Source organism: Calliopsis andreniformis, chromosome 10 (genome assembly GCF_051401765.1).
Source record: "Calliopsis andreniformis isolate RMS-2024a chromosome 10, iyCalAndr_principal, whole genome shotgun sequence".
NCBI lineage: Eukaryota > Metazoa > Arthropoda > Insecta > Hymenoptera > Andrenidae > Calliopsis > Calliopsis andreniformis.
This window is the reverse complement of record NC_135071.1, coordinates 13,596,634-13,618,771: the sequence shown is the minus strand read 5'-3', so window position 1 is coordinate 13,618,771 and position 22,138 is coordinate 13,596,634. Positions and strand designations below refer to the sequence as shown.

General features: G+C 35.2%; 4 protein-coding genes and 1 long non-coding RNA gene across 10 annotated transcripts; 1 reads left to right on the top strand and 4 right to left on the bottom strand.

The window, feature by feature from the left end:
* Positions 1 to 2,649: 2,649 nt before the first annotated feature.
* On the bottom strand, positions 2,650 to 5,753 carry LOC143184744 (post-GPI attachment to proteins factor 2-like). Of its 3 annotated transcripts, none has more exons than XM_076387205.1 (5): positions 5,716 to 5,753; positions 4,562 to 4,863; positions 4,118 to 4,385; positions 3,656 to 3,853; positions 2,650 to 3,535 (listed from the first exon to the last, which is right to left on the bottom strand). In XM_076387205.1, the coding sequence occupies exons 2-5, from the start codon at positions 4,724 to 4,726 to the stop codon at positions 3,402 to 3,404; spliced, it is 765 nt and encodes a 254-aa protein (XP_076243320.1). In that variant the 5' UTR covers positions 4,727 to 4,863; positions 5,716 to 5,753; the 3' UTR covers positions 2,650 to 3,401. The 3 variants fall into 3 exon arrangements, with proteins under 3 accessions (XP_076243320.1, XP_076243321.1, XP_076243323.1); XM_076387206.1 differs by lacking the exon at positions 5,716 to 5,753 and adding an exon at positions 5,327 to 5,483; XM_076387208.1 differs by lacking the exon at positions 5,716 to 5,753 and adding an exon at positions 5,216 to 5,296.
* A 249-nt stretch (positions 5,754 to 6,002) lies between these two features.
* On the bottom strand, positions 6,003 to 7,626 carry Rbm13 (RNA-binding motif protein 13). The gene is made up of 7 exons (XM_076386951.1): positions 7,510 to 7,626; positions 7,401 to 7,447; positions 7,149 to 7,292; positions 6,761 to 7,073; positions 6,413 to 6,649; positions 6,272 to 6,349; positions 6,003 to 6,199 (listed from the first exon to the last, which is right to left on the bottom strand). Exons 1-7 carry the CDS (start codon positions 7,522 to 7,524, stop codon positions 6,068 to 6,070), a joined length of 966 nt encoding a protein of 321 aa, XP_076243066.1. The 5' UTR covers positions 7,525 to 7,626; the 3' UTR covers positions 6,003 to 6,067.
* A 264-nt stretch (positions 7,627 to 7,890) lies between these two features.
* LOC143184605 (GDP-D-glucose phosphorylase 1) lies at positions 7,891 to 10,259 on the bottom strand. 4 transcript variants are annotated; one of them, XM_076386957.1, is made up of 6 exons: positions 10,232 to 10,259; positions 9,919 to 10,164; positions 9,376 to 9,656; positions 9,126 to 9,228; positions 8,691 to 8,994; positions 7,891 to 8,612 (listed from the first exon to the last, which is right to left on the bottom strand). In XM_076386957.1, exons 2-6 carry the CDS (start codon positions 10,096 to 10,098, stop codon positions 8,458 to 8,460), a joined length of 1,023 nt encoding a protein of 340 aa, XP_076243072.1. In that variant the 5' UTR covers positions 10,099 to 10,164; positions 10,232 to 10,259; the 3' UTR covers positions 7,891 to 8,457. The 4 variants fall into 4 exon arrangements, with proteins under 4 accessions (XP_076243072.1, XP_076243073.1, XP_076243074.1 ...); XM_076386958.1 differs by having other exon boundaries at positions 9,919 to 10,156; positions 10,232 to 10,257; XM_076386959.1 differs by having other exon boundaries at positions 8,691 to 8,870; positions 8,976 to 8,994; positions 9,919 to 10,249.
* Positions 10,260 to 14,706: 4,447 nt separating this feature from the next.
* On the top strand, positions 14,707 to 17,261 carry LOC143185091 (uncharacterized). Its single transcript, XM_076387826.1, has 4 exons — positions 14,707 to 14,714; positions 14,750 to 14,922; positions 16,424 to 16,539; positions 17,151 to 17,261. Exons 1-4 carry the CDS (start codon positions 14,707 to 14,709, stop codon positions 17,199 to 17,201), a joined length of 348 nt encoding a protein of 115 aa, XP_076243941.1. The 3' UTR covers positions 17,202 to 17,261.
* A 1,602-nt stretch (positions 17,262 to 18,863) lies between these two features.
* On the bottom strand, positions 18,864 to 19,610 carry LOC143184979 (uncharacterized). Its single transcript, XR_013002852.1, has 2 exons — positions 19,300 to 19,610; positions 18,864 to 19,143 (listed from the first exon to the last, which is right to left on the bottom strand). It is a non-coding gene; the product is annotated as an uncharacterized LOC143184979 (long non-coding RNA).
* Positions 19,611 to 22,138: the final 2,528 nt, after the last annotated feature.

Below are 22,138 nucleotides of genomic sequence, written 5' to 3'. Positions count from 1 at the left end.
GTCATTTGTGCCGATTATCACAGAACTGTTGATCATTTAAATTATCCTTCATTCGTTTGGTATGATAAATCAGAAAAGGTATCCGTAGCAAAAGTATGTTGAAAAATGTGTTTTGTTCTTTACCATTGCACACCATTTTATCATGTGTATTTCTTTTACCATTATTGCTAATTAATTTAAATTTAACAACTACACAATAGAAGCTACAAAGCTCTTTCTAGCGAACAAATAATCTACACTTTTTAAAATATCTTATAAGAAAAAATATACTTTACACGCAAGTAACATTACATAAGACATTAACTCACAACCAAGTACTATTATTCTAAAAATAGTAATAATATCAGCAGAATAAGATTATAGTAAATATAGAGTGTTAGAGAAGTCTGTCTATAGTGAATTTAGATTTGAATAACTTAAATTGGAACTATGGAAGCTCAAAAAAAATTCAAAGCACTTTGACATGCTATCTCAAACCGAGATATCTAATTATATTACTCCAAAATTGTTATGAAACAAAAACATAACTACAAACACTTTTTAACTTTCATCTTCTCAGTTATTAAGTTATTAATTCGTCTAATAATTATACTGAAGAGAAACTTTTCTAACTCAGTATCTGTCTGCGAGTATTTCCTTCAATAAATTTTCTTGATGCTGTATTAGTCACTCATAGGGTGTGAATGTATTTTTATAAATATGTATATTAAAATGACCATAACATGTGGTATAATCTTCACCACTAAAAGTGAATATACTAATACACAAGCGAAAAGCTCCTCTCAAAAGTCCTAAAATATGTGCATGCATGCGACAAGAAAAATTGACTTACAAACTTATCATTTATCGTGAACTATTACCTGTACTTCAACTTCGAGCAAATTCATTATTACTCTTAATGAAAAATTCTTTGCTACTCAACAAGTGTGCAATAGTTATAGTATATTACAAATGTGAGGAGCAGAGTATAAAAGAGGTGAACTTTCATCACTCTTTCTTGTTTATTTCTAATTATAGCACAACTCTGCTCCAGAACCCTTTTGCACTACTTTGCATAATAAATCTCTGTTTAGAGAACAGAGATCAGCTTAATTCACGACAGAGTCAACGTGCCAAGTGGTTCACATCAATTAAATAAAGATTCTGTCACAGGTCAAGGCCCAAGTTGCACCTTAATGCATTACAATTCTGGCACTGATGAGACAATTTACATAAACCATATTAGACTTCTTCTTTGTATCTTGATATGATTAAAGTTCCGTAAAAGTATCATTATAAAACTAATTACCAAAATCAATAACAATAATAACAGTTGTACCTAAATGTAGTACTAAGTTTTAGTATATTCACTGTTAATGTATAGTATAATGTACACCATGTCTCCAAAAGATAGTTCACAATCTTTTAAACAGTCTTTTGGAGTCAAGTAAGATAACAATAAATTAATTTATTAACTTATCTGTCTTTGGAAGAATGATATTAATTAAGAAACTAGAAATAATTATAAATAATTTCCTGCAGACATTTTGTAAACTTTAATCTGCATAACACCCAGTTCTATGCCAATACATTACATCAACGGTATCTTTAATCACTTGGCACGGATTTAAGTCTCCGATAATTATAAACTAATTGTGATAATTCACAAGTGTTTCTATATTATTAGTACAAATAATTGCTTTCATTTGTATCGTAACGAGAGCTATCACGATATGTTAAATGATTTAATACTTATATCTGCATCACAATTTAACAATAATCTCCAATAAAACACTTATTATTACCTATTTTTCAATGATGCTAAATGACATATTTAATGAATAATGACACACTTACGTGTTATTTAAAATTTATTTTCATTGCTAGATCAGTTCGAAATAAACTATATAAGGAACATGACACTGCAATGTATTTGCTCAGCATTCTTAAATAGTATTATGCATGTTCGAATTTATTAAAACTGATTTCAATATCTATTGTTATGCAGTAGACGAGGGAGCGAGATTCTTATTTATAAAATTTGGTACAAACAGTTGTTCGAATTGATCTCATAAACTTGCTTCATAATTTCTTGGACGTTATTCGAGTTTTGGTCAGGAATATATTATATAAATTAATTAGTGATTTCACTTTCCTTTAGCATGTCCTCTAACTTTACAGTCACTTAAATAAACATAAGCAATAATTATAACACAATTTCTTGTTTGCATGTTATCAAATAACTTGTGCCTTTTGGTTGCATTATGCTTTACATAATATTTGACGGATAAAATATATTATATTGGTGACCTATAGCTGTACAATATTTCTATGTATACCTTAAATTAAGATCGCGCACATTCATCTCATAAATGTACTCTCATCGAAGATGAAAATTACTTTAATATAAATGCATCCTACATGCTAACAATGCATCAAGATCCATAACATATGATAATATCTATCGTTTAAAATACAATAATAATATTTTAAAATGAATCAAAAATAGACTAGAAGTAATCATTGACTAGAATTCTCACTTTGTTTGGAATCTCTAAAAGAATATCTTTAAAATTATTTATACTTATGTGTTCCTTCACACTATTAGTTCTCTCAAATGAACTATGCGTAAAAGCTAAATACAGAATCCCATTAGACTTTATAATGTTTAATATTGTTTGTATGTAGGATACATATTCCTTTAGTATCACTACGTTTCTACTATCTAAAAGGCCATTAAAGATTTCATTGCCTGGGAAGATACCAGTGCCATACTTTGGAAGCGCTAGATTTTTTCATTTCTTTAAAAATGTGCCTTGTTGTGTATTGGAAATGATTGGAAGATATTTATCTATGGACTTCTCACTTTAAAACTGACAATAACTAAATGCAATGGTTGAGATAAAACTCTCTTAAATATCTGTAGATTATTATGAAGTATTAGATCATATTGACATTGTTTTGTTGAAACAAAAGTATGAGCTAATTGGAAGCTGGATCATGTGTTCACTCATTGTCTCATAACGTAAAATGTTTTTAAATTACTATTTAATCAAATTTTTTAGAAAATGAAACTTTCAAATATCTACATTTATTATGGATTAATTTTGTTAAATTTATCTACTTGCAGGGATAAGCGTGAAATAAAAAAATTACATATACCTTTGATTTTACCTCTCACTTGTTACAAAAATTGGAGTAAAGTTAATATTATCATTAAACTTTGTTTAAGTGAAATATGTTCACTGACAATTTCCTTTCTTTTTGTAAAATTCTTTTACTAACAAATGTGAACCAGTATTTATCAATAGATACTCAACTTTGTGTAATTTGAATTCTTGGCAATAGCACTTCCAGACAGTGGCAGTAGGCACTTTGATGACAATAATAAGATAATCATAATTATAAAATGTTACAAGGAATTAATCCACCTTTGAGGCAGGTAAACCATTCCCAACGACCAACTGCTCCTTGGGAAAATCTAAAACTACGGTAACATGGAAACCCATATTTGCACAGGCAATCACATATTCGCATAAGGAAAACCAACTAAATGCTGTCAGAAAAAATATAATTAGTTGTTATTTGATTTTAAATACAAGTACAATGTGAACTTGTAACACAATATAACAGTGTGTTTATTAAATTTCTATCATAGGTATAAAGAGTTTCTTACCCAAATCATGGCACAGTAGTCTATGTTTCAAGAAGAAAATAATGAGCCCAACAGTACTAACAAGACTTGTCACAAAGAGCACCTGCTTGTATTGAAGACTTTGTGCATTCGGTGTTATAATACGTCCCAGTCTTACCGCTGTTAGCATATACGTGAGAGAACTAATCATAAATGCGATGAAGATCTTTTCATGCACCGCTGGAAAAACATTTTCCATATTAAAATAGTAAATACATGTATGCTCTTAGATGCAAAAAGGACTTGAAAACACAAACTCTCCTGACATAAAATAGAGAAGAAATATTGTGTTTTTAAATACTCTAGAGACTTTCAAAACAACATTGCTACTTATAAAAAATATTGTATTTCATCATGTTCAAAAATTTTCTCAAAATTCAATTATGAATCTAGGTTGATTATTAGCATTTAAAATAATTATATTAAAAAGTCCCAAAAGCCTACCATAATTTTCTCTGTTAGAAATATATGTAACTCCACACAGGGCAGCCACTTCTCCAATATTCAACCAGTAACATAAGTTCAACAATCGACAGCCCATAATTTTCAAAGGTACATCCTCAATTGTTTTCAGTATATTATAATAATATGCATGATAAACACTAGCAATGATTAAACGAGGGCCAATGTGCAATGCTATACTTATACGCCATAAGTATCTTTGAGGAGATATGCCAGTAATGGCTGAGATAGAGGGAAGAACATTGTAAACCTGGATAAAGAATTTTCATTTTTAATATAGTCATAATGAGCTAAATAATAAACTTCAACCCTTTGAGTACCAGAATTAAAATTCTTAGCAATAATAAGTGTTCATACTCAGTTTACACTGATTGCCTAAGTACATATATCCACAGTACTCAAAGGGTAAAAATATAAAACACATACCCTACAATGTGTTTCATGAATATCATCCTGCTGGAAGATATTTGCTGTAATAAAACAGAATAAAAGAGTAACCAGGGGTAGAGACACTGTAGCCACACATAATTTTCTAAAAGAGATCGCCACATGTATAGAGCTCTTCTCACTTCCCACATTATTTAACTCCATATCGACCTAATATTTCATTTATGTGAAAAATGAAATGAAGAGTCAATGAAGTGTTAAATCTGGCTGCCTTAAGACCATAATCTTGATTTCAATCTTAATTGAAAGTCTCTGACACTTTTCTAGATTTCATAGTATACCTGAAATAGAAAATTAAAGTTTTTGTTAGTGAAATAATGGATTCCTTGAGAAATAAGGAGGGTAATTTGAGTTTAATGATATTTATCAGTTTCATACCAAATTTTTTAGTATAATTAAAAGTATGTGAATCTTATACAAGCTTCAAATTTCACATTTTTGTTAATAAAATAATGTAATTAGAAGAATAATTTGAGTATAGTAAGATTGATATGTTTTGTATCAAATTTTTTAGTATAATTAAGGGAGCTGTGTAAAAATCTAACACAAACTTCTAGCTTCAAAGTGGTTTATTAAAAAGGGTCTATTGGGTTAATTGCCCTATTTTTGGAATTGATTTCACGGATAACCTACTTCTTCTATTTATAGCAAACAAAAGGCACTGTCATGGGTAACGCGAAGTTCGTGACATTTGCTGTCAAATTTATCATCAAACTTGATACACGAAATGCACAGTAGTAATACCTTATTTGACGTTTCGACACTAATTAACGCTTTCAAAACCAATTTTTTCACCTTTTTCGTTTAATGTCATCTCTAAAATTACTTAATTTCAAGTATAGTATATATACAATGACTTATGTTTATAAGCACAATTCTTAGCTCATTTCGTATGTTACGTAGATTTCATTAGAAATATATTGTTTGGACCAATGTAGGTATACGCTAAATGTGACAAAGATAAACATTCAAGAGGCTGTCATCCTTATAAACATATTCACTTATACAACAATTTTTATAGCATGTCACGATTTTGAACTAAATGTAATTTTTTGAAACTCGTAAGTTTCTTAAAATCAACAATTCATTCATTTTTAGTTATCTTCTTTACGCGAAAAATTAATAAAATTTACCTTCAACTTGTGTGTAAACATGTCGTCTGCTAGTTCTACCTTTCCATTAAAAAACTGCCATCTAGCTTACGCAAGCTCCTTTAAAATACTTGGCGCGTATTTTGAATTAATAATAGAACTCCAAAGACCCAGCTCTACTAATCACGAGGGTCAGTATAATCCAAATTTATTCAAGTCTATTTAAAGTCTAGCTTTTTCCCAGAATAAAATCTCAATCTGTTACGCCGAAATTACAATATGGAACTCCAATTCCTTTTTACAATATTGGAGAGATAATACTACTGGAATAACGCAATACAGTTTATTAAACTTTATTAAAAATACAATTATAATTGTCCTAATTAAGAATCTATTATGCTCGTTCTGTTTGTCGCGGTTCATTCTCCATCTCATATTCGATTTCCACTTTGGGACGGTCCCTTTTTTGTGTTTTCCTTTTCTTAGTGGGTGGTTTTGCCTTTTTACTCGTGGTAGGTACTATGTCCTGAAACAAGACATAAGTTTTACATTTTATTCAGTTTTCAGGAAAAAAAGATATGAATTTTCAATCTTTTACCTCGATATCACTCGTTTCGAACTCGAAACTGTCCGATAATTCGACTTCTTCTTTTTGACCTGAATCACTATCTTCATCCTGTTGAAAAAATATGTTTGTAGAATTTTGCATTACGATTTTTTTATTTTATTTGTAAATTACCATAGAGAGTTCTTTTATGTCATCGAAGTCTTCATAGTCTTCCTCGTCTGTTTCTGCTTCAACATAATGTGGTCCCTCCTCTCTTTCTCTTTCATCTGCTTCCAATTCCATCTCCACCTCTTTCTCAATCTTTTCTTCTTCCTCTTCTTCACTTTCAACTTCAGCCTCCTCTTCAACTTCAACAGCCTCTACAGCTTTGTCAAACACTTTTTGCGGGAAGTTATAAATATCATCATACTGAAAAAGAAAAAAGTAGAAAAATATTGAGTGTTTTATACATACTATAATATTATAGAAATATAATTATAGAACTTTACAGCAAAGAAAAATGAAATCTGTTATACACACCATGCCCTTTTTTAATCGTTCCATAAGTTGTTTTTCTATTGCTGTTTCTAATCTAGCAGCGATAAGAGCCTTTTCTTCTCTACGCCTTTCTCGTCTTTCAATTTTTCTTTGAATAGGTACAATCAGTTTCTGCCTTCTTAGTCTTAATTTTCTCATACGTATGAGGTATTGAGTGATTTTTACAAATCTCTGTTTGCATTTTGCTTTTATGAACCCTGGCCAATATAACAAGTTTTCATTGATTTGATGTATTGCCTTTTCAAAATTTCTCGAAAGCTTTACTTTTTCCCATGAAGTTTTCATAAAATGAACTCTATAAAAATAATGTGTTGCACAGTGAATTCGGAGTTAGAAGCATATAGAAATAATCTTATTGAATATATCATACCGTTCTGCAGTTCTCATATATAAATAAATAATTCCATTTTCTTCTCTAACAGTGGCATACTGACTATTCGCAAGCGGACACGATGCTCGACTACACAAACCTGTGAGATTGTATTCATTCCGACAAAACCTTTGCGACTTTGTGCTACAAAAGTAATAATTTTAGAATTAAATCTTCCTTAGTAATGAATGAAAACCCCCCGAAGAAATTCTGAACATTTTAAATATTATTTTAAAATACTGTTATACGTACTTTACTTTAAAAGAACAAAATGATTTGTTGATAACACTCCACACAACCTAAAAAATTTAAGGTTAAAATTACTTATTGTTTATAAACAAACAGGTCGTCGGATACTTACGTCGTCGTGTTGCATTTTGTTTATTTACTATTTTTTATATTTTACAAAGTAGAATTATATACAAAACTTAACATGTTCAATACAAGTTTTGTCACAGGAGAAACACGTGTGGTTAAGTTTTATCATCGACAAAGTATAGGATAGATCTGTCATCTAATGTATTTTTCTGTCATTCGTTCGAGAGTTTACCACTTTCACATTCGACGTTATCGATTCAGTTTGAAATAAGATTACAATGCCACGAGTGGTAGGAATTAAAATTAAATATTATTAGATATATTTAAAATATGAATTTATTTTAATATTGCGACTAATTGCTAGAAATATGTCAATATTGTGGTATGATTTCATTTACTAATACATTTTACACGCTTAACTATCTATTTTACTATTCGCTAATTCTGAAATTAATCAAACTACGTCAGTCGTTCTGTGGCAATCGGCAAGTTCGGACATTTTGGAAACTCTGCAAATAGTTAAGGTGTGTGTCATTTATCTATCGACATATAATTGCTTGCAAACATTATTCGTATTCTCGTCTACCTTCTGTCACTACTTATAGCTAATATCAGGAAGCTTTTAGTTAAAAATTTCTTCAATAATTTAAGAAAAGTTTGATCGGCTTTCGTGTTTTTTCTCTACTCTCCATCTCAATTTATTTCATAGCTTTTACATCGTATTATCATTATATGTGATATATTTTGGATTCAGTTGTTATTTAGTTGCAATGTACTTGTATTTTTTAAGAACATTTGATTTTAATTAGTCTTTCTTTTCTTTTACAGATCTCTGGTTCGAATCGAAGCGAGAGGAAGTGGCGCCAAAGCGAAACTGACGCCATGACAGTTACGAATTGATTCAAACGCATTTTCATGAAGAGATAGTAAAAGTGGAATTTGAGGTAACAAAAAAATCGTAATATTTAATTGTATCTATTTTTATTGTCTGTTATTGTGTTTTTATTGAATTTTCATTGCCCTTACGCATTTGTTTCTGTATTAGTTCTTTTAATTCATCAAAAACTAATGAGAAACATTCTTCTGTTATATCTTCCAAAATATTTGCTATGTATTCTTCTGTTAGACTATTATATACTTCTTCAGCTATAAAATAAGTAATATTATAATTAATTCAATACTTATAGGTTTTAATATATAAACATATATCTTTAAATTTCTTACATTTTACTGTTACATGTCCAAATAATTCACAAACAGCCGGATTGAAAGCACTTATGTCCTTTATGCCTGTACTAAACTTTCTGGCCCAAATGTAAATTCTCAAGTCTCCATATTCTTCATTATTACTTTTCGCTCTTGTAATATAAACATTATGTGCTATTTGTTTTCTTTGTAAATAGTCTATTATCAAAAATGCCCAGGTTATAAAATCTTCTATGTTCTGCGTATCAGAATACTTTATGCAATATCCTTTGGCAGGATAGTTCCTTAGAACTTTTACATTACCTGCATAGTCTTCAAGATCCTATAAATTAATTTAAGCTATTAGATTTCTCTGACAAAGTCAGAATAGAACTAATTTGTGATACAATTATGAAAATTCTTTTACAATATTAAAATATTGCCTTGAAATGTGTAAAAAATATATCTATTTACAATATATTCCAATAACATTCTCTGCTTCAAATAATACAGATGCCAATGAAGATGGTTTACAGATGCATAGGCACAAAGGCTATTAAATATAACTCTTATATCCCTGAAAGAAGGAAAAATTAAATGATTTATTATAATCAGTGTTTGATCATGTTTAGTGGACAAGACATATTAAATAATATTTTCAGCATAAAATAATACAGGTGTACATTTTTTAAAACAATTGTTTCTATGTTGAAAATATACTTACAAAGAACAACTCAACGAAAATATTTCAACTGCTTTATATAGACTGTATTTTGTTACAACTTGAGGCAACTTCTTACACTTTTGTGGTAACAATAAAGAATGACAATATTCAATTGGGCTAACATTAACTGCAATGACATTTTCTTCGCTTCCATTATCCAGGTTCATTATTTCTTCTTCTGGTGCAATTTTTGTGAAGTTGAAAGATTTTTCATCGAATGGTTGTGTCATTGAAGTAATATTTTCAGGAGATCTTCTTGAATAACCACGATCAATATTCAGCTATCATATAAAAAAAAAACGTTGAACTTCAATTTCCTGTGTGCAACTGCTTTAAGATTTTCTTATCCTATTGATAAGTAATAAAACTTTAATGTTAGACATATCCCAGTACTTTCTACAATAATAAAATCTTAGTGCTGATTATATTCAAAGAGTGTCTTCAAAAGATCAGTAAAAGATGAATAAAAGAATGAATAAATCAAACAGATTCATCTAATTTATGACTTGCATACTAAAAATATTATATTAAAGATTAAATTACCTGAACAAAAAATTGATATTTTCCATCCAATACTTTTGAATTTCTGATGTTCAATATGTAACGAAATACTCCCTTTTTTTGAGCCTCATTCCATTTTTCTTTTAAAACACTATCAAAATTGGATTCCTCGCATTTTTTATTTTGCTCAAAACTGTAATTTATTTTATTGGGTATATCCATTTGAGTATTGTTGAGATTTTGATCTTAAATCTCAATAATATTATGATATAATGCTATACTATTGAACTGCAATTAAAATAATGTTCTCATAAGGGGAATATTTAATTTTAATTAATAAATATCAGTAGGACACCTTGCATTTTGGATGGTATGGTAGGAATATTTTCTCGTTTGTTGTCATTACCAGCGCCAGTAATGACAACGATGTGTTTCCTACATTCACCGCTCGAAAATCGCAGAGGGCGCTCGAAAACTAATAATTTTTTGAGAAGTCGATATTTCAGAACGTGAGACACGAAAGTCAAATGTCCAGTCTATCCTGTATAGATACTTGCTCTTCTGTAATATAAGGTATCCTGATAAGTTAATGACAAATTGATAAAGCATATGTAAGAAGTCAAATGGAACTAAAATTTATATTTTTCTAATTACTAAAACTTTCTATTTAGCTTGATTTCCTTAATAAATTATTCCCAGATATGATATATCCAGATATGTCCAAAGGCGTCTTATGGACATAAATTTCAACAGTCTTTAAGACTTACGCTGTCTAATGTTTTTAAGATGTCTAAATTATGTCGTAAGACGTTCAGGCATGAAATGAACATGAAATAGACATCTTCAAGACGTAGTGTGCTATCTGGGTATGGAGGTTAGACCTATTATCTTATGGTATTTTGTATCACTACAATATCGACTTCGCAAAACACAAATTGTTCTTTGCACTTAGTAAGCATAAACAATGATCAAGACTAATTACCCCTATAATGATCAAGGATGACCAATGGATAGGATGATCCCAGTCTCGAGAGTGAGGACTATCATTAAACCAGCCTTAGGATATAATTAAAAACTGCTTGCAACATATCCCAGAAATTGAAACAGAACAATATTCTCATTCCCATTCTTCACACCATTCCTCGCGCCGAAAATCATCACTGTAACTTGGCAACTATCAACTTGAGTATAGATGCACACAACAGACAATCTTGTCGGTTTAACTAAAGACCGATTATAGAACAATCTTTCTCTTTCTATCTAATTGATAAGAAGACAATCGATATACAAAATTCTGTTAAGGCTGTAACCGACCTTTAGTTAGACCGACGAAATTGTCGATCGTGTGCGCCGAGGCTAAAAGCACCCCACTCCTTCAAAACGAGAAAACTAACCCCCAGTTTAACAATTCCACCAAAAAAGACATCTCAAGAAGCAGTTTGCCTCCGTCCCAGTTCCTTGGCTGTAATCGAGAATAATAGCACCCTTTCGTGGGCGCGTTAGCTATCGATCGATCGCGAAAGCATACAGCACTCGTTGCCACGAGTCGCAAAATCGTCTAGGCAGAAAGAGGGAGAGAGAACGAGGGTGCGAAAACCCACCCCCCGCGCGGGCAAGCTATAAGTACCGGACACGAACCGTGCACAGGCTTATAGGTCCCGTTGCGGTCTTCCTCGTTCGTTCTCGTCGTCGCGAACCACCTCTGGTGATCTATGAATAGATCCTAAGATCCACTGCCATTTTGACTTCTCGTCAAACGTAGATCGATTGACCCGCGTGAGACAGCACGTGGAACGCTCGAAAGGGAGCATGACAAGGGCCATCGATCGCGGATCCAGGCGATCGGAAGTGCGATCCCCAGAGTGGAGTGCTCGAGGCTGGGATCCATGCTGAGCCAACCGTCGATCGGTGTCACCTGAAACACGCCGCTTTAGGAATCGAAGATGAAGCACAGCAAGTCCTTGATGGACATCGAGGACATCTGCGGGTGCTCGATCATCCCGCGGAAAGAGTTGCCTCATCTCAAGTCCACTTCCGGTGAGTTTTCGCTGTATACCGATTGTTCGTGTTCGGTTAACGAGTTTGATCGAGGTTTGGCAGGTGTTAGTTACCGCCATGAGCATCTTTGTATATTTTCCTTTGCTTTTTATTGCGACTTCGGTTGATTTCGGTTTTCGGGCGTTTGATCTAGTTTTTGTTTGTTTGACGACGTTCGTGGGGAGTCTTTTATATTATCTGTTAGATACTTTAAGTCTTCATTAATTTTATGAGATAGTTTCTATGAGGTTTGGAATAGTTTAGAGAAGTTTGATGGAGTTTGCTGCTGTTTGACTTAAATGCTCGGTAGATTGTGTTTGCTTTGAATTTGAATTTTTCTTAGAGTTTAGTTTAAATAAGTTTGATGCGATTTGTCGAGGGTATTGATTTAAACGGTTTATCTTTGTCCCACCGTAAACATCCCGTTCGCTGAAAATTGTGTTTACCAGACTTCGAAGATTCTTGCCTACTCTGGCACGAGGTGTGGCTGTGATCCTGTTAAATTTAACGTGATTTCCGGTGAAGCACCTTAGATGCTGGCTTACGTTCCACTTTCCACGTCGTGGTTGAGACACGTGTCACAACAAGGCCTGTAAAATAAGACTACCATGATTTCGATTAAAAGTGCCCATTCCAGGAATGATTTGTTCATTTTCTCTTCTACTTCAATTTTCACAGCGTGAAAAAATTATACCAGGATCGATATTAATGCACACGTGCTATCTAAAGGAAAGCTCAAACGATCGATAAAGCTTATAGCAAAAACTGCTACTTACTCGTAGGCCTTGAATGAACACTAATTTAATGTTTCATCGATCGTTTGGAATATTTTATGCGTTTCAGAAAATCCTGTCATTCTCTTTCTATCTTCGCCCTTCAGCTCTTCCTCGAGGGAGCAGCTGGTGTTCATCGAATTTTTATGAGTTATTTGATAAAGAGCAGTCTCAGGTCTTCGAAAAGGCTAAGTCGTTGAAGGAGAAGCGGTTTTAAAATCGATTTACATAGGCATACACGTTCCCGCGTATATTTGGAATACGAATTGAAGTAAACTTCCATGGTATCAATTTTCAACAAAGCGTCACAATCGAATAGTATCTATTAAATAATAAACAATCTTTAGATTCTTAATTCTCAGCTGGTGTGGGATCAGTGTTATAATATAATGCAAAGGAGTCACTTCAGTTCTAGTATAAAAAATACTCTGTAAGTCAGTTCCTCAATTTAACATAAAGGATGAAGTAGTACAAAATAATTTTAAATACAATTCACAGGGAAGTGAAAAATTCTAAAATAAATTTTATTTTTGTGATCATAGAATGTCTATTTTTACAAATTTTAAGTATTTTTCTTCCATTTATTCTAGAATTTTGTTCTTAATTCTTATGAACTTGTAGATATTGATCGACTAGAGTCAACCTTTACGAAAAAACGTAACATTTTGAAATCGAACATCTGTTACGCCTGTCTGGCAATGACATATATCGATTCTTCGTAACTATGTATGTATACTACTTTTTCCCTCTCAAGGCCACCCCTTCTTCTATGAATCCACCTCTCCGTTTCTGGACCCTTCGTCGAAAACCTCAGATTCTGGCGGGCAGTTTTCAGACGATGGTGCTGACGTTTCCTCGTGCTCTTCTCTGCCCCCTCCTTGTCTTTCCCTCTGTCCCGTCTGGAAAAATAAGAATAGCTCTCCTCTCCCTTTGATCTCGTATTCTCCGACGAATCTCCTCGAGAACGTCAGTTCTGAACGTTCTACGTCGATGCCAGCATGTACTTTGCTGGATCTGCTAGAGACCTTCGTTCCTTTACTATAAATCCTCTCAATGAATCGGTTATCAATATTTCTCAATTTAAAGTCCGCCAAAACTCGGTGAAGCCTCAGCAGGTGCACTTTGTGAATTTTATTAGAATCTTGAAGCATGATGTCATTGTAGTATTGTGATCCCAGAGCTAGCAGTCTCTCGAATAGTCTTCGTAAAACAGTGACGATACTCTGTGACGCAAGAACTCGGTGGTCAGTAACGAGGACTCCAAAAATAATCCCACTGTATTGGCAGCTATCGAAGTATCAAAGTACCACTTGTTTTCAAAAGCTCACACGCCCACCGCTGACTAAAATTTCTTCCAATCATAACACGACGGCTCAAGAATACCAAATCCTATTCACATTCCCAGAGGATCGAGTCAGAACTCGAGACCTTCGAACCAGTACCCCAAGAGACGAGACGATCTATCGAGTGTCTTTGACAACGAAGGAACATTCTTCCTGTGGATCGTAATGCTTTCAAAAAACGACACGAAATTTTCCTCCAAGAGCCAGAGTCTATCATGGACGCTGGCTTAGCTCTCTGTTGCCCCGTCACCTCCACAGGGTGTCGCTTTCAGTCCCCTGGCTGAGCTGGGGGGCCCAGGGGCCCCAGCAGGTGTAAGACAGTCCGTTCCCATTCACCGCGACGTGGTGTCGTGGAACAGGCTCGTGGACTCGTCTGACACCAGTTCTGAAAGGAAATCTTGTTAGCTGTTTGCCCTCGGATCGCAAACACTGGCCCAGCTTCCGAGGATAGCTTCCCGAATGAATAGGAACCAGTTACAGAGCGTGTGTCGCGAAGAAAACGTAGAGGTGAACACCATCCACTCGTCTCGGGATCTTTAAACTTCACTTGGACTGTGCGTTGTGACAAGACGGAGTAGAAACTGGGAAAATTGAATGAAGAAGATTTGGTGGCGGGATTTACTTGGACACTTTGTTGTGATGTAATATTGAAGTCGAAGAGTTGAGAAGAGAAAAGGATGAAGTTGTTTGTTGAGTGAAAATGTGAGATCTGTTGGTTAGGTATCGTAGAGCAAATCATAACGAGGTGACAAGGAGGACTGTTTGCATTAGTTGTGATTTAATAAGAAGTTTCAAAATGGTACTTTTCGGGAGAAAAGAGAAGGTGGAGGATCGTCGACTGCTGGATAGCATCGACGCCATGAACGGGACCAAACTGTATCAGATGGAAAATGGTAAATCGCTGAAATTCCGACAACATTACCCGAACTTCGTGACGCTCTATTCTCAGAACATAAAGAACCTCTTGTTCTCCTTTGAGCATTCCAGCGAAAGGTTTCGAGAACAGTTTCAAAAAATTAAGAAAATAATATTTAGTTTTTCTATAAAAGAGTTCGAATTCGTTGTATCGAAGAACATTCTTCTTCCTCTGTTTCACGTAACTAAATATTATCTCGCTGGCTTTAGATCTTTGAATTTCATGACGGTCCTTCGACTGAATCCATGAATAAAAGTATGCTCGTAATTTACTCCAATTTTGCACCTTGCGTAAGAACAATAAAGAGAAGAGGGGAATTCGAGAAAAGAAGGAAGAATATGTGCATATTTTTCTTTATGCAATTAAATTCCTTTGAATTTTATTTTTACTCTGAATGGTAAAAATAATATTAGTACAATTAGATTGGTTCTTGTTATTCTTTATTAGAAGACACCAACGAGAAATAGGTCGAGGCGTTCTGGATACACGATACTGTGTGTTGGCATAGTCCTCGGTGCAATTCTATGCAACTCTATGCAGCGGTTCTCGTTGCATCGATACCTTCGCGACGCATTTGTCATGCAAACTTTCTGTCGATGGAATCGCTTATCGTCGTCATTCGAGTGGCCATTTATCGACTACACTCGAACCTCGAGAGTTGGCTCTTTAAATTAACCATTAAGAAGCTCCTCCATAATTTGCTGAGTTATCAGAGAAACTTTTAACTTTCTTTGTGAAGAGATCCAACATTTAGTATTTTCTCAACCCATTTAAGTTATGCCTATTCTACTCGTGCAATCTATTTGCGGCATTTCTTAGATAATATTACATATATAACAAATAATAAATAAATATTTCCCTTAAAGTTCTGTCCAGGAAAATTGTCCATTTCATTAAAAAGGAATTCAGTTTATAATTCACAAGTTAAAATCGTACTAGTGCTCCAATATTAACGAGAATCGCTGTAAGTAACATAATTAAATAAATCCACACAGTCAAAGCAGACTCTAACAAACAAAGCACGCTTCTAATTACTTTTACGCGTCTCAAATGCTCCTAAACAGCCATTATTAGCGTCCCGATAATTCCCTCGTCCTTGAGCTTGCTCCAGATTACTATTTAGCATAATCTTTTCGTAGAGCAAACTCCTAAATAATTCATTTGGAAATCCTGCAGCTCCCCGAACCCGCCATAAAGCCATCGCCCTTCGGAGGCCACATGCCCGAATGAAATTTCCATTCCCAAGGAGCCAAAGTTTATCGACCCCTTTCTATTCGATTTTCCGGCGAGAGGCCCGCGTGCTCCGTCTCAGCCACCTGTAGCTACCCCGAATATTGATCCAGCCAAGGGTGGCCACACCCGTCATCCCCCCAGCCGGTTCGTTGCCTCTTTTACACCCCAGTCGCCCGAGCCGGCAGTGTCGTTGCCCTTCGCGCTCGTGGAAAGTCTCATGGAAAATTGCGTGGTCGCTGTTCCAGCCGCCTTCATGCACGTACGGGACAATCTGGAGGAGCTGGGCAAGGTTGCCGAGGACACGGACCTCCTCTTCCTCAAGGGCCTCCTGGACAGCCCAGTGGTCACGTCCCTTGTCAAGGTGAGCGAACTTCTGCCTCTACAGTAACATCATCTTATAGATTTCACGTTTACTATGGACAATGAGTGGTTACTGATAATATCTGATGATGGAGGAGTATTGTGGAGAATTTGGATAGAAATGGGGGTTCAATTTTGAGGAGTTTGATAATGTTTCAATGACAGTAGTAGTGGTCAGTGATTCACAGACGCGTTTAGGAATGCTTCACTGTTTGTATTGAAGTGTGAAGTAGAGGGATTTTTTTGGACAAGCAGAAGACATGGTGAATTTTCGATTCTGTGTGTTCATGAGGTGGGAGGAAATGATAAATTAATTAGATAAATTAATTGGGGATTATTAAGATGGTAGTGATTGGTGCATTGAATGAGAAGAGAATAATGAAAGTGATATAAATTGTGGGCACTTTTAGAAGCTTTAGTACCTCATTTTATAACCCTCGTAATTTCATACTTTGGAATTCAGTTTCATTCAAGTGGAACTTGAACATTGCTTCCAAAACCACCCTCAATACTCACAGTGAATTTTGTTTTTAAATGGATACATTAAAATTATCAGTCCATTTCGATTAGTGATTTCGTGGAAAACTTGAGATTTACTAATATTTAATTCAGTTAATTGGAAACACAATTCACGGGCATATTGTTCCTGGCACGAGCGGGTAAACAAACGATAGGATCATGCGCAGGCTGCCTCAGAGGCCGAGAACGCATGCACGTGCCACGTGTTTACTACGAGCGCTCGATTTTACGAGAGGGGAAGAGAGAGGAGATCTCATTTACGATGGCTTCTGCCTGGGCTCGATGAAATTTCCGTCATCCACGTGAATTCACCACCGTAAAGCGAAAGATGAACGCTGCCATGCGCAAAGCCTGCTCGTCTAGCGAAAAACTCCAGTCAACGAACCCGCATTTCCTTTCTCTAGGCTCGTCTGCCATGAATCACGTAAACTATCTTCAAAAATAAAACAGGCTATAATACTGTACAATAGTACCGATAATCATTTTTCGTTGATTTTATTTCACTCAGAATGAAATTATTTATTCCGACTCATAATGCTTTTATTTTACTCTCATCAATCATCTAATCACTCGTTCGAACTGTGTAACTTCCTGTGACCTAAATACGCTTCGTTACCCCCCACGTTACATCCTCATTTCCGTAGTGAGTATTTGACTTCTGAGTGGGTGGAAGTCCACGTGTATATTTTCCTGGATTCTTTTGCGTTAACGTTGGTTGCTATTTCCGCTAGTCTTTGGTGTTAAAGAATATTTGGTCTGAAAATATCCGAGTACAGTTTCTCTTTATCTTTAGAACTTGAATTTTCCTTGGGAATCCTCGAACTCGAAAAATTTATTTCCACCTTCGAGCGACTAGAAGCTTGGAATTATCTTGTCCCGATCGGCTGCACGCACCTCGTGGTTTCATTCGAGACGTTAGGGCCTGTTCCACGCGCCCTCCCTTCACCTGTCGGGCCCACATTCCATCCTGCTCTTCGGGGTCAGCAGGTAGAAGTGCCGTCTGGTGTCGAAAAGTCGTTAAGAAGCCGTTGCTGTTTCCGTTAACGCTACAATGGGAATCGATGACAGTCGCGGCAGGTCCTTTGGTGAGTCAATGAAAACTGCCGTGAAAAGTGGACGTTAGTTCTGGAAAATTGACTGCTCGAGTGGAAAATGAGGGATCAAGGGAGTGTGATACTTTTGATTAGTTTGAGTCTCGGATAGGATTTCTTCAAGTACTTTTTCAAGAATATTTTTGGCGAGAGTTAATACATATTGTATTCTGTTGAAGTTTTTTCGATAATTTTCTTATGTAATTAACTTACTGTTAGATATAAATCATCCTAGGGTTACTAGTATTAAGTCATTCAGTTCTAAATCGAGTTTGTTTTGCGAGTAGCTACACAATGGCACGTCACTCATTAGGGTTAATTAAAAGGTCGTTGGAGGGACTAGGAAATTCAAATTAATAGGACCTTGAAGTGTCAAAGGTGAGCTGTGACAAAAATGAATCAGGAAATTAAAGTCTAAATCGCCGAATCACAAGAAAATCAAAGTATTCAATAATTCAAATATTCAAATATTCAAACATTCAAACATTCAAACATTCAAATATTCAAATATTCAAATATTCAAATATTCAAATATTCAAACATTCGAATATTCGAATATTCAAATATTCAAATATTCAAATATTCAAATATTCAAATATTCAAATATTCAAACATTCAAACATTCAAACATTCAAACATTCAAACATTCAAACATTCAAACATTCAAATATTCAATTAACAAACCACTCGTCTTAAATCCTACAAAATACCACACAATAAAAACTTCAATCGCCAATTAAAAAAAATTCGTACAACCCCAAAAGGAACAGTCTCAATTCCTTTGGCCCACCGAATGCAAATACTCTAAAAAATAAAGAACAAGGCACAACCCCAAACCTGAAAAGTCAACCACGCAAACTTCCCCAAGACGATGCACCCTATTCCCTCAAAGAACAAACAAACGAAAACGGGCAACGTCCCTTTGAAGCCTCACGAAGTGCCCCGTTCAGTCACCGGAAACCGTGGCAAAGAATCCTTGAGAAGAAAGGCGTTTCCTGCGCAAGGGGAAAAAAGGGACATTGAATGACTCGTGCGTTTAAGCTGGTGACAGGAAGTCGCGGGAAACAAGCCAAGATCGTGAATAATCCTGGACCGTCCGATTGACAAATCGTTCCCGCAACTCCTCTGATGTCCCTGTAATTGCCTCTGACCTTAGAGAACCCGGTCAATTGTTCGGGGTCAGAGGCGGCGTCTCCTCCGAGTCGGAGTCATCGTTCGTCGCGCGCTGGCAGAAATCGCGAGGCTGTCGCGTTCGTGCGCGCGTACACGCCGCCGATGTAATTCCAACCGGCTTTGTAATCGCGCGGGAAGGCCAGAGGGGTGGCAGCGCGTGTACGTCCACGCGCATATACATGACAGTGGCGTATATAGTGGCTCTGCACGCGATATAGCCTTAGTTTCCTGGAAAAGTGATTAAAATCGTCTAAAAATTGTCAGTTTTGAGATATGTGCGAAATTTGACTCTAAAGTGAGATATTTTTATCTGGAAGTGTCACTACTATATGATAATCTAAATTAATATTTGGACTATCGTGTACACGGAAAAAATGGTCATACGGATTTTACAAAAGTCTCTTAAGTAGATTTAAGGAGGAGAGAGTTTTGTAGAATCTGTTGTGGACCTTTGTAAAATTAACGAAGGTGACTAGACTGCAATAAGACTAGCTTTGTTAAGTGTACAAAGTCGACTCTTGTTGATTCTATTAAACTCAGGCTTGTTAGAGTACTTTTGTAAATTCTACAAGAAATTTCAGTGACTTCGACTTAACATTTTGTCACGTGTAGGTACTATCTAGACAGGCATTCATATATGAGAGATAACTTCTACATAATTGTAAATAATATTAATTTACAGGATTATCAATGATACTGATAAAAAATTAGAGCGAAAAGTACTTGATGAATGGATAATTCACTGTAGTGAATTAAAAACAATTTTTTAGTTGAGTTAAAGATTTGAGGTTTAATGCAAGTAAAAAATACTGAAACACCGAAACGAATTTTGAAGCAATTTTTTGAGCACTCTGGAAATTGAAAATTCCAAAGTGATTTTTTCACGTATTTCCATGGAATTTCCTTTGAACCAAGGTTCATGGGTCCATCGACAACATTTGTCTTTAACGTCGGAGCTATACGATCCCGTTGTATCGCGTAACGGATTACTGTGTATCTTGAGAAGGGTCTACCTGCGTCGTAAGATCGATAAATGGATCGGTGTCGATGACTGCGAGCAGTTTTTTATTATCGCCATTATATTCATGCATATGCTTTCAATCGGAGTTATGTAAGCCTCCTGGATCAATGACATGTATCGCTACCTATCTCAACATCCTCAAGTAGAAATAGAAATAATATAAAATAGACTAAATTAAGTAATTAATAAATTGATCATAGTGAAAAGTAACTATACAGCCGATAATTAAATATTGAAGTTATTATCAAAATCGTTGACAAAGTGAAACTACAGTCTCTGGAGCGCAAACGATGTGTAGACTTTCGCAGGGGAATGAGTACGCAGTAAGAATGCTCAAATAGAAGAAACACCCCTCCCTTGATTGAACGGATACCTAGGATATTTAACATTCCTTGCAACAAGGCACGTGCAAGTTTACACGTTAGTACACTGTGTAGATGGTACTGTTCTCTTCTATTAGAGAATCTACACATAGCAGTCTTAAATATAATAATTAACTCTACTTCATTTTAATAATTAAATAGTAAATCCACTGAGAATTTCGCGCCATGAACTGTGACTCTATTATCGCTTAACTGTAAGGATCACAGCATTTATAGTCACTCAATTTTCATTATTTGGTATGGAAAACTTGTAAGAGATGATATTGCCTGCTAGGTATAATACTAAATTTAAATTAAATTTATCTTAAAATTAAAGTTTAACATTAGCGAGTATGTGTACGTCAGAAGTAAAATTCCTTCAAAGTATATTGCTCATATTTAAAGTTACTTTTTACAGATATCTCAAGTTCAATTTTTGACATTTTTTAGACCTGTCTAATACCAACACAATATGCTCAAACGAGACAGAAAATCTTTCCAATACTCAGAACCCCTCAACCCCACAACTCCAGAAGCACAGTTACCATTTTTCTCCCATTTGTCTCTCCAATCCTCAAATCACTTCACCTAAAAAAGACTATCACCCTGATTTACTACCAAAGGCTGACAGGGTACTAACGACTCGATCTTTTTTATTTCTTCTTTAAACTTATATTGCTGAAATTACAGATTACTCGTGACAAATAATTTGAATTTTTTATTTTCGGAGCCTTGTATTCTACCGATTTAAGGGTGTTAGTAAATTAAACATCAGAAATCTAGTCATTAGTTATAGGAAATATCTCCTGTTCTTCATATTATTATGTTAGTTTATTATATGTATATACGATTATATTCTGTCACGAAGTCAAGTTTCTTACATTATCTCAAATAGCATTTCCTCAAATATCTCAAGTCGTATTTACTCTTTGATCTTCATATTTTCGTACATTAACCCCTTAACAATTTAATAAAATAGCAAATTTGAGTAAAAGAAGCTGCACCAAATATAAAAGAAACATGTCTTCTTTTTCTCTTCATTTTCATCGACGTCTTACCATGCCCGAGCCCCACTCACGATAAACAGATCAGTACCTGACTCTATGCCCAAGTCCTCACTTGGGATAAGGTATCAAAGGGTTAAAATAATGCATGATATCCATGAAACCGTCACCCCGTCCACGAGAAGACAAAAAGGAGTGGGTCTGACGTTCCCCAATAGCCGGCCCTGCGCGAACGTAGCAGAGTATTGCATACCATACTCGAAGAAGGGCCCCCACCTGTTCCAGTCAGACAGCCTGAACGAGTGTGGCCCGTGACGGAGGTGGGGGCGAAAGAAACGTCAGTAGGCGCGGCAGTTTTCTGACGCCGCTTACCTAAGCAGCAACACGCCGTGCCCGCGTCCCAGAAATCCCTTCGTCAGCTCCTGGGCCG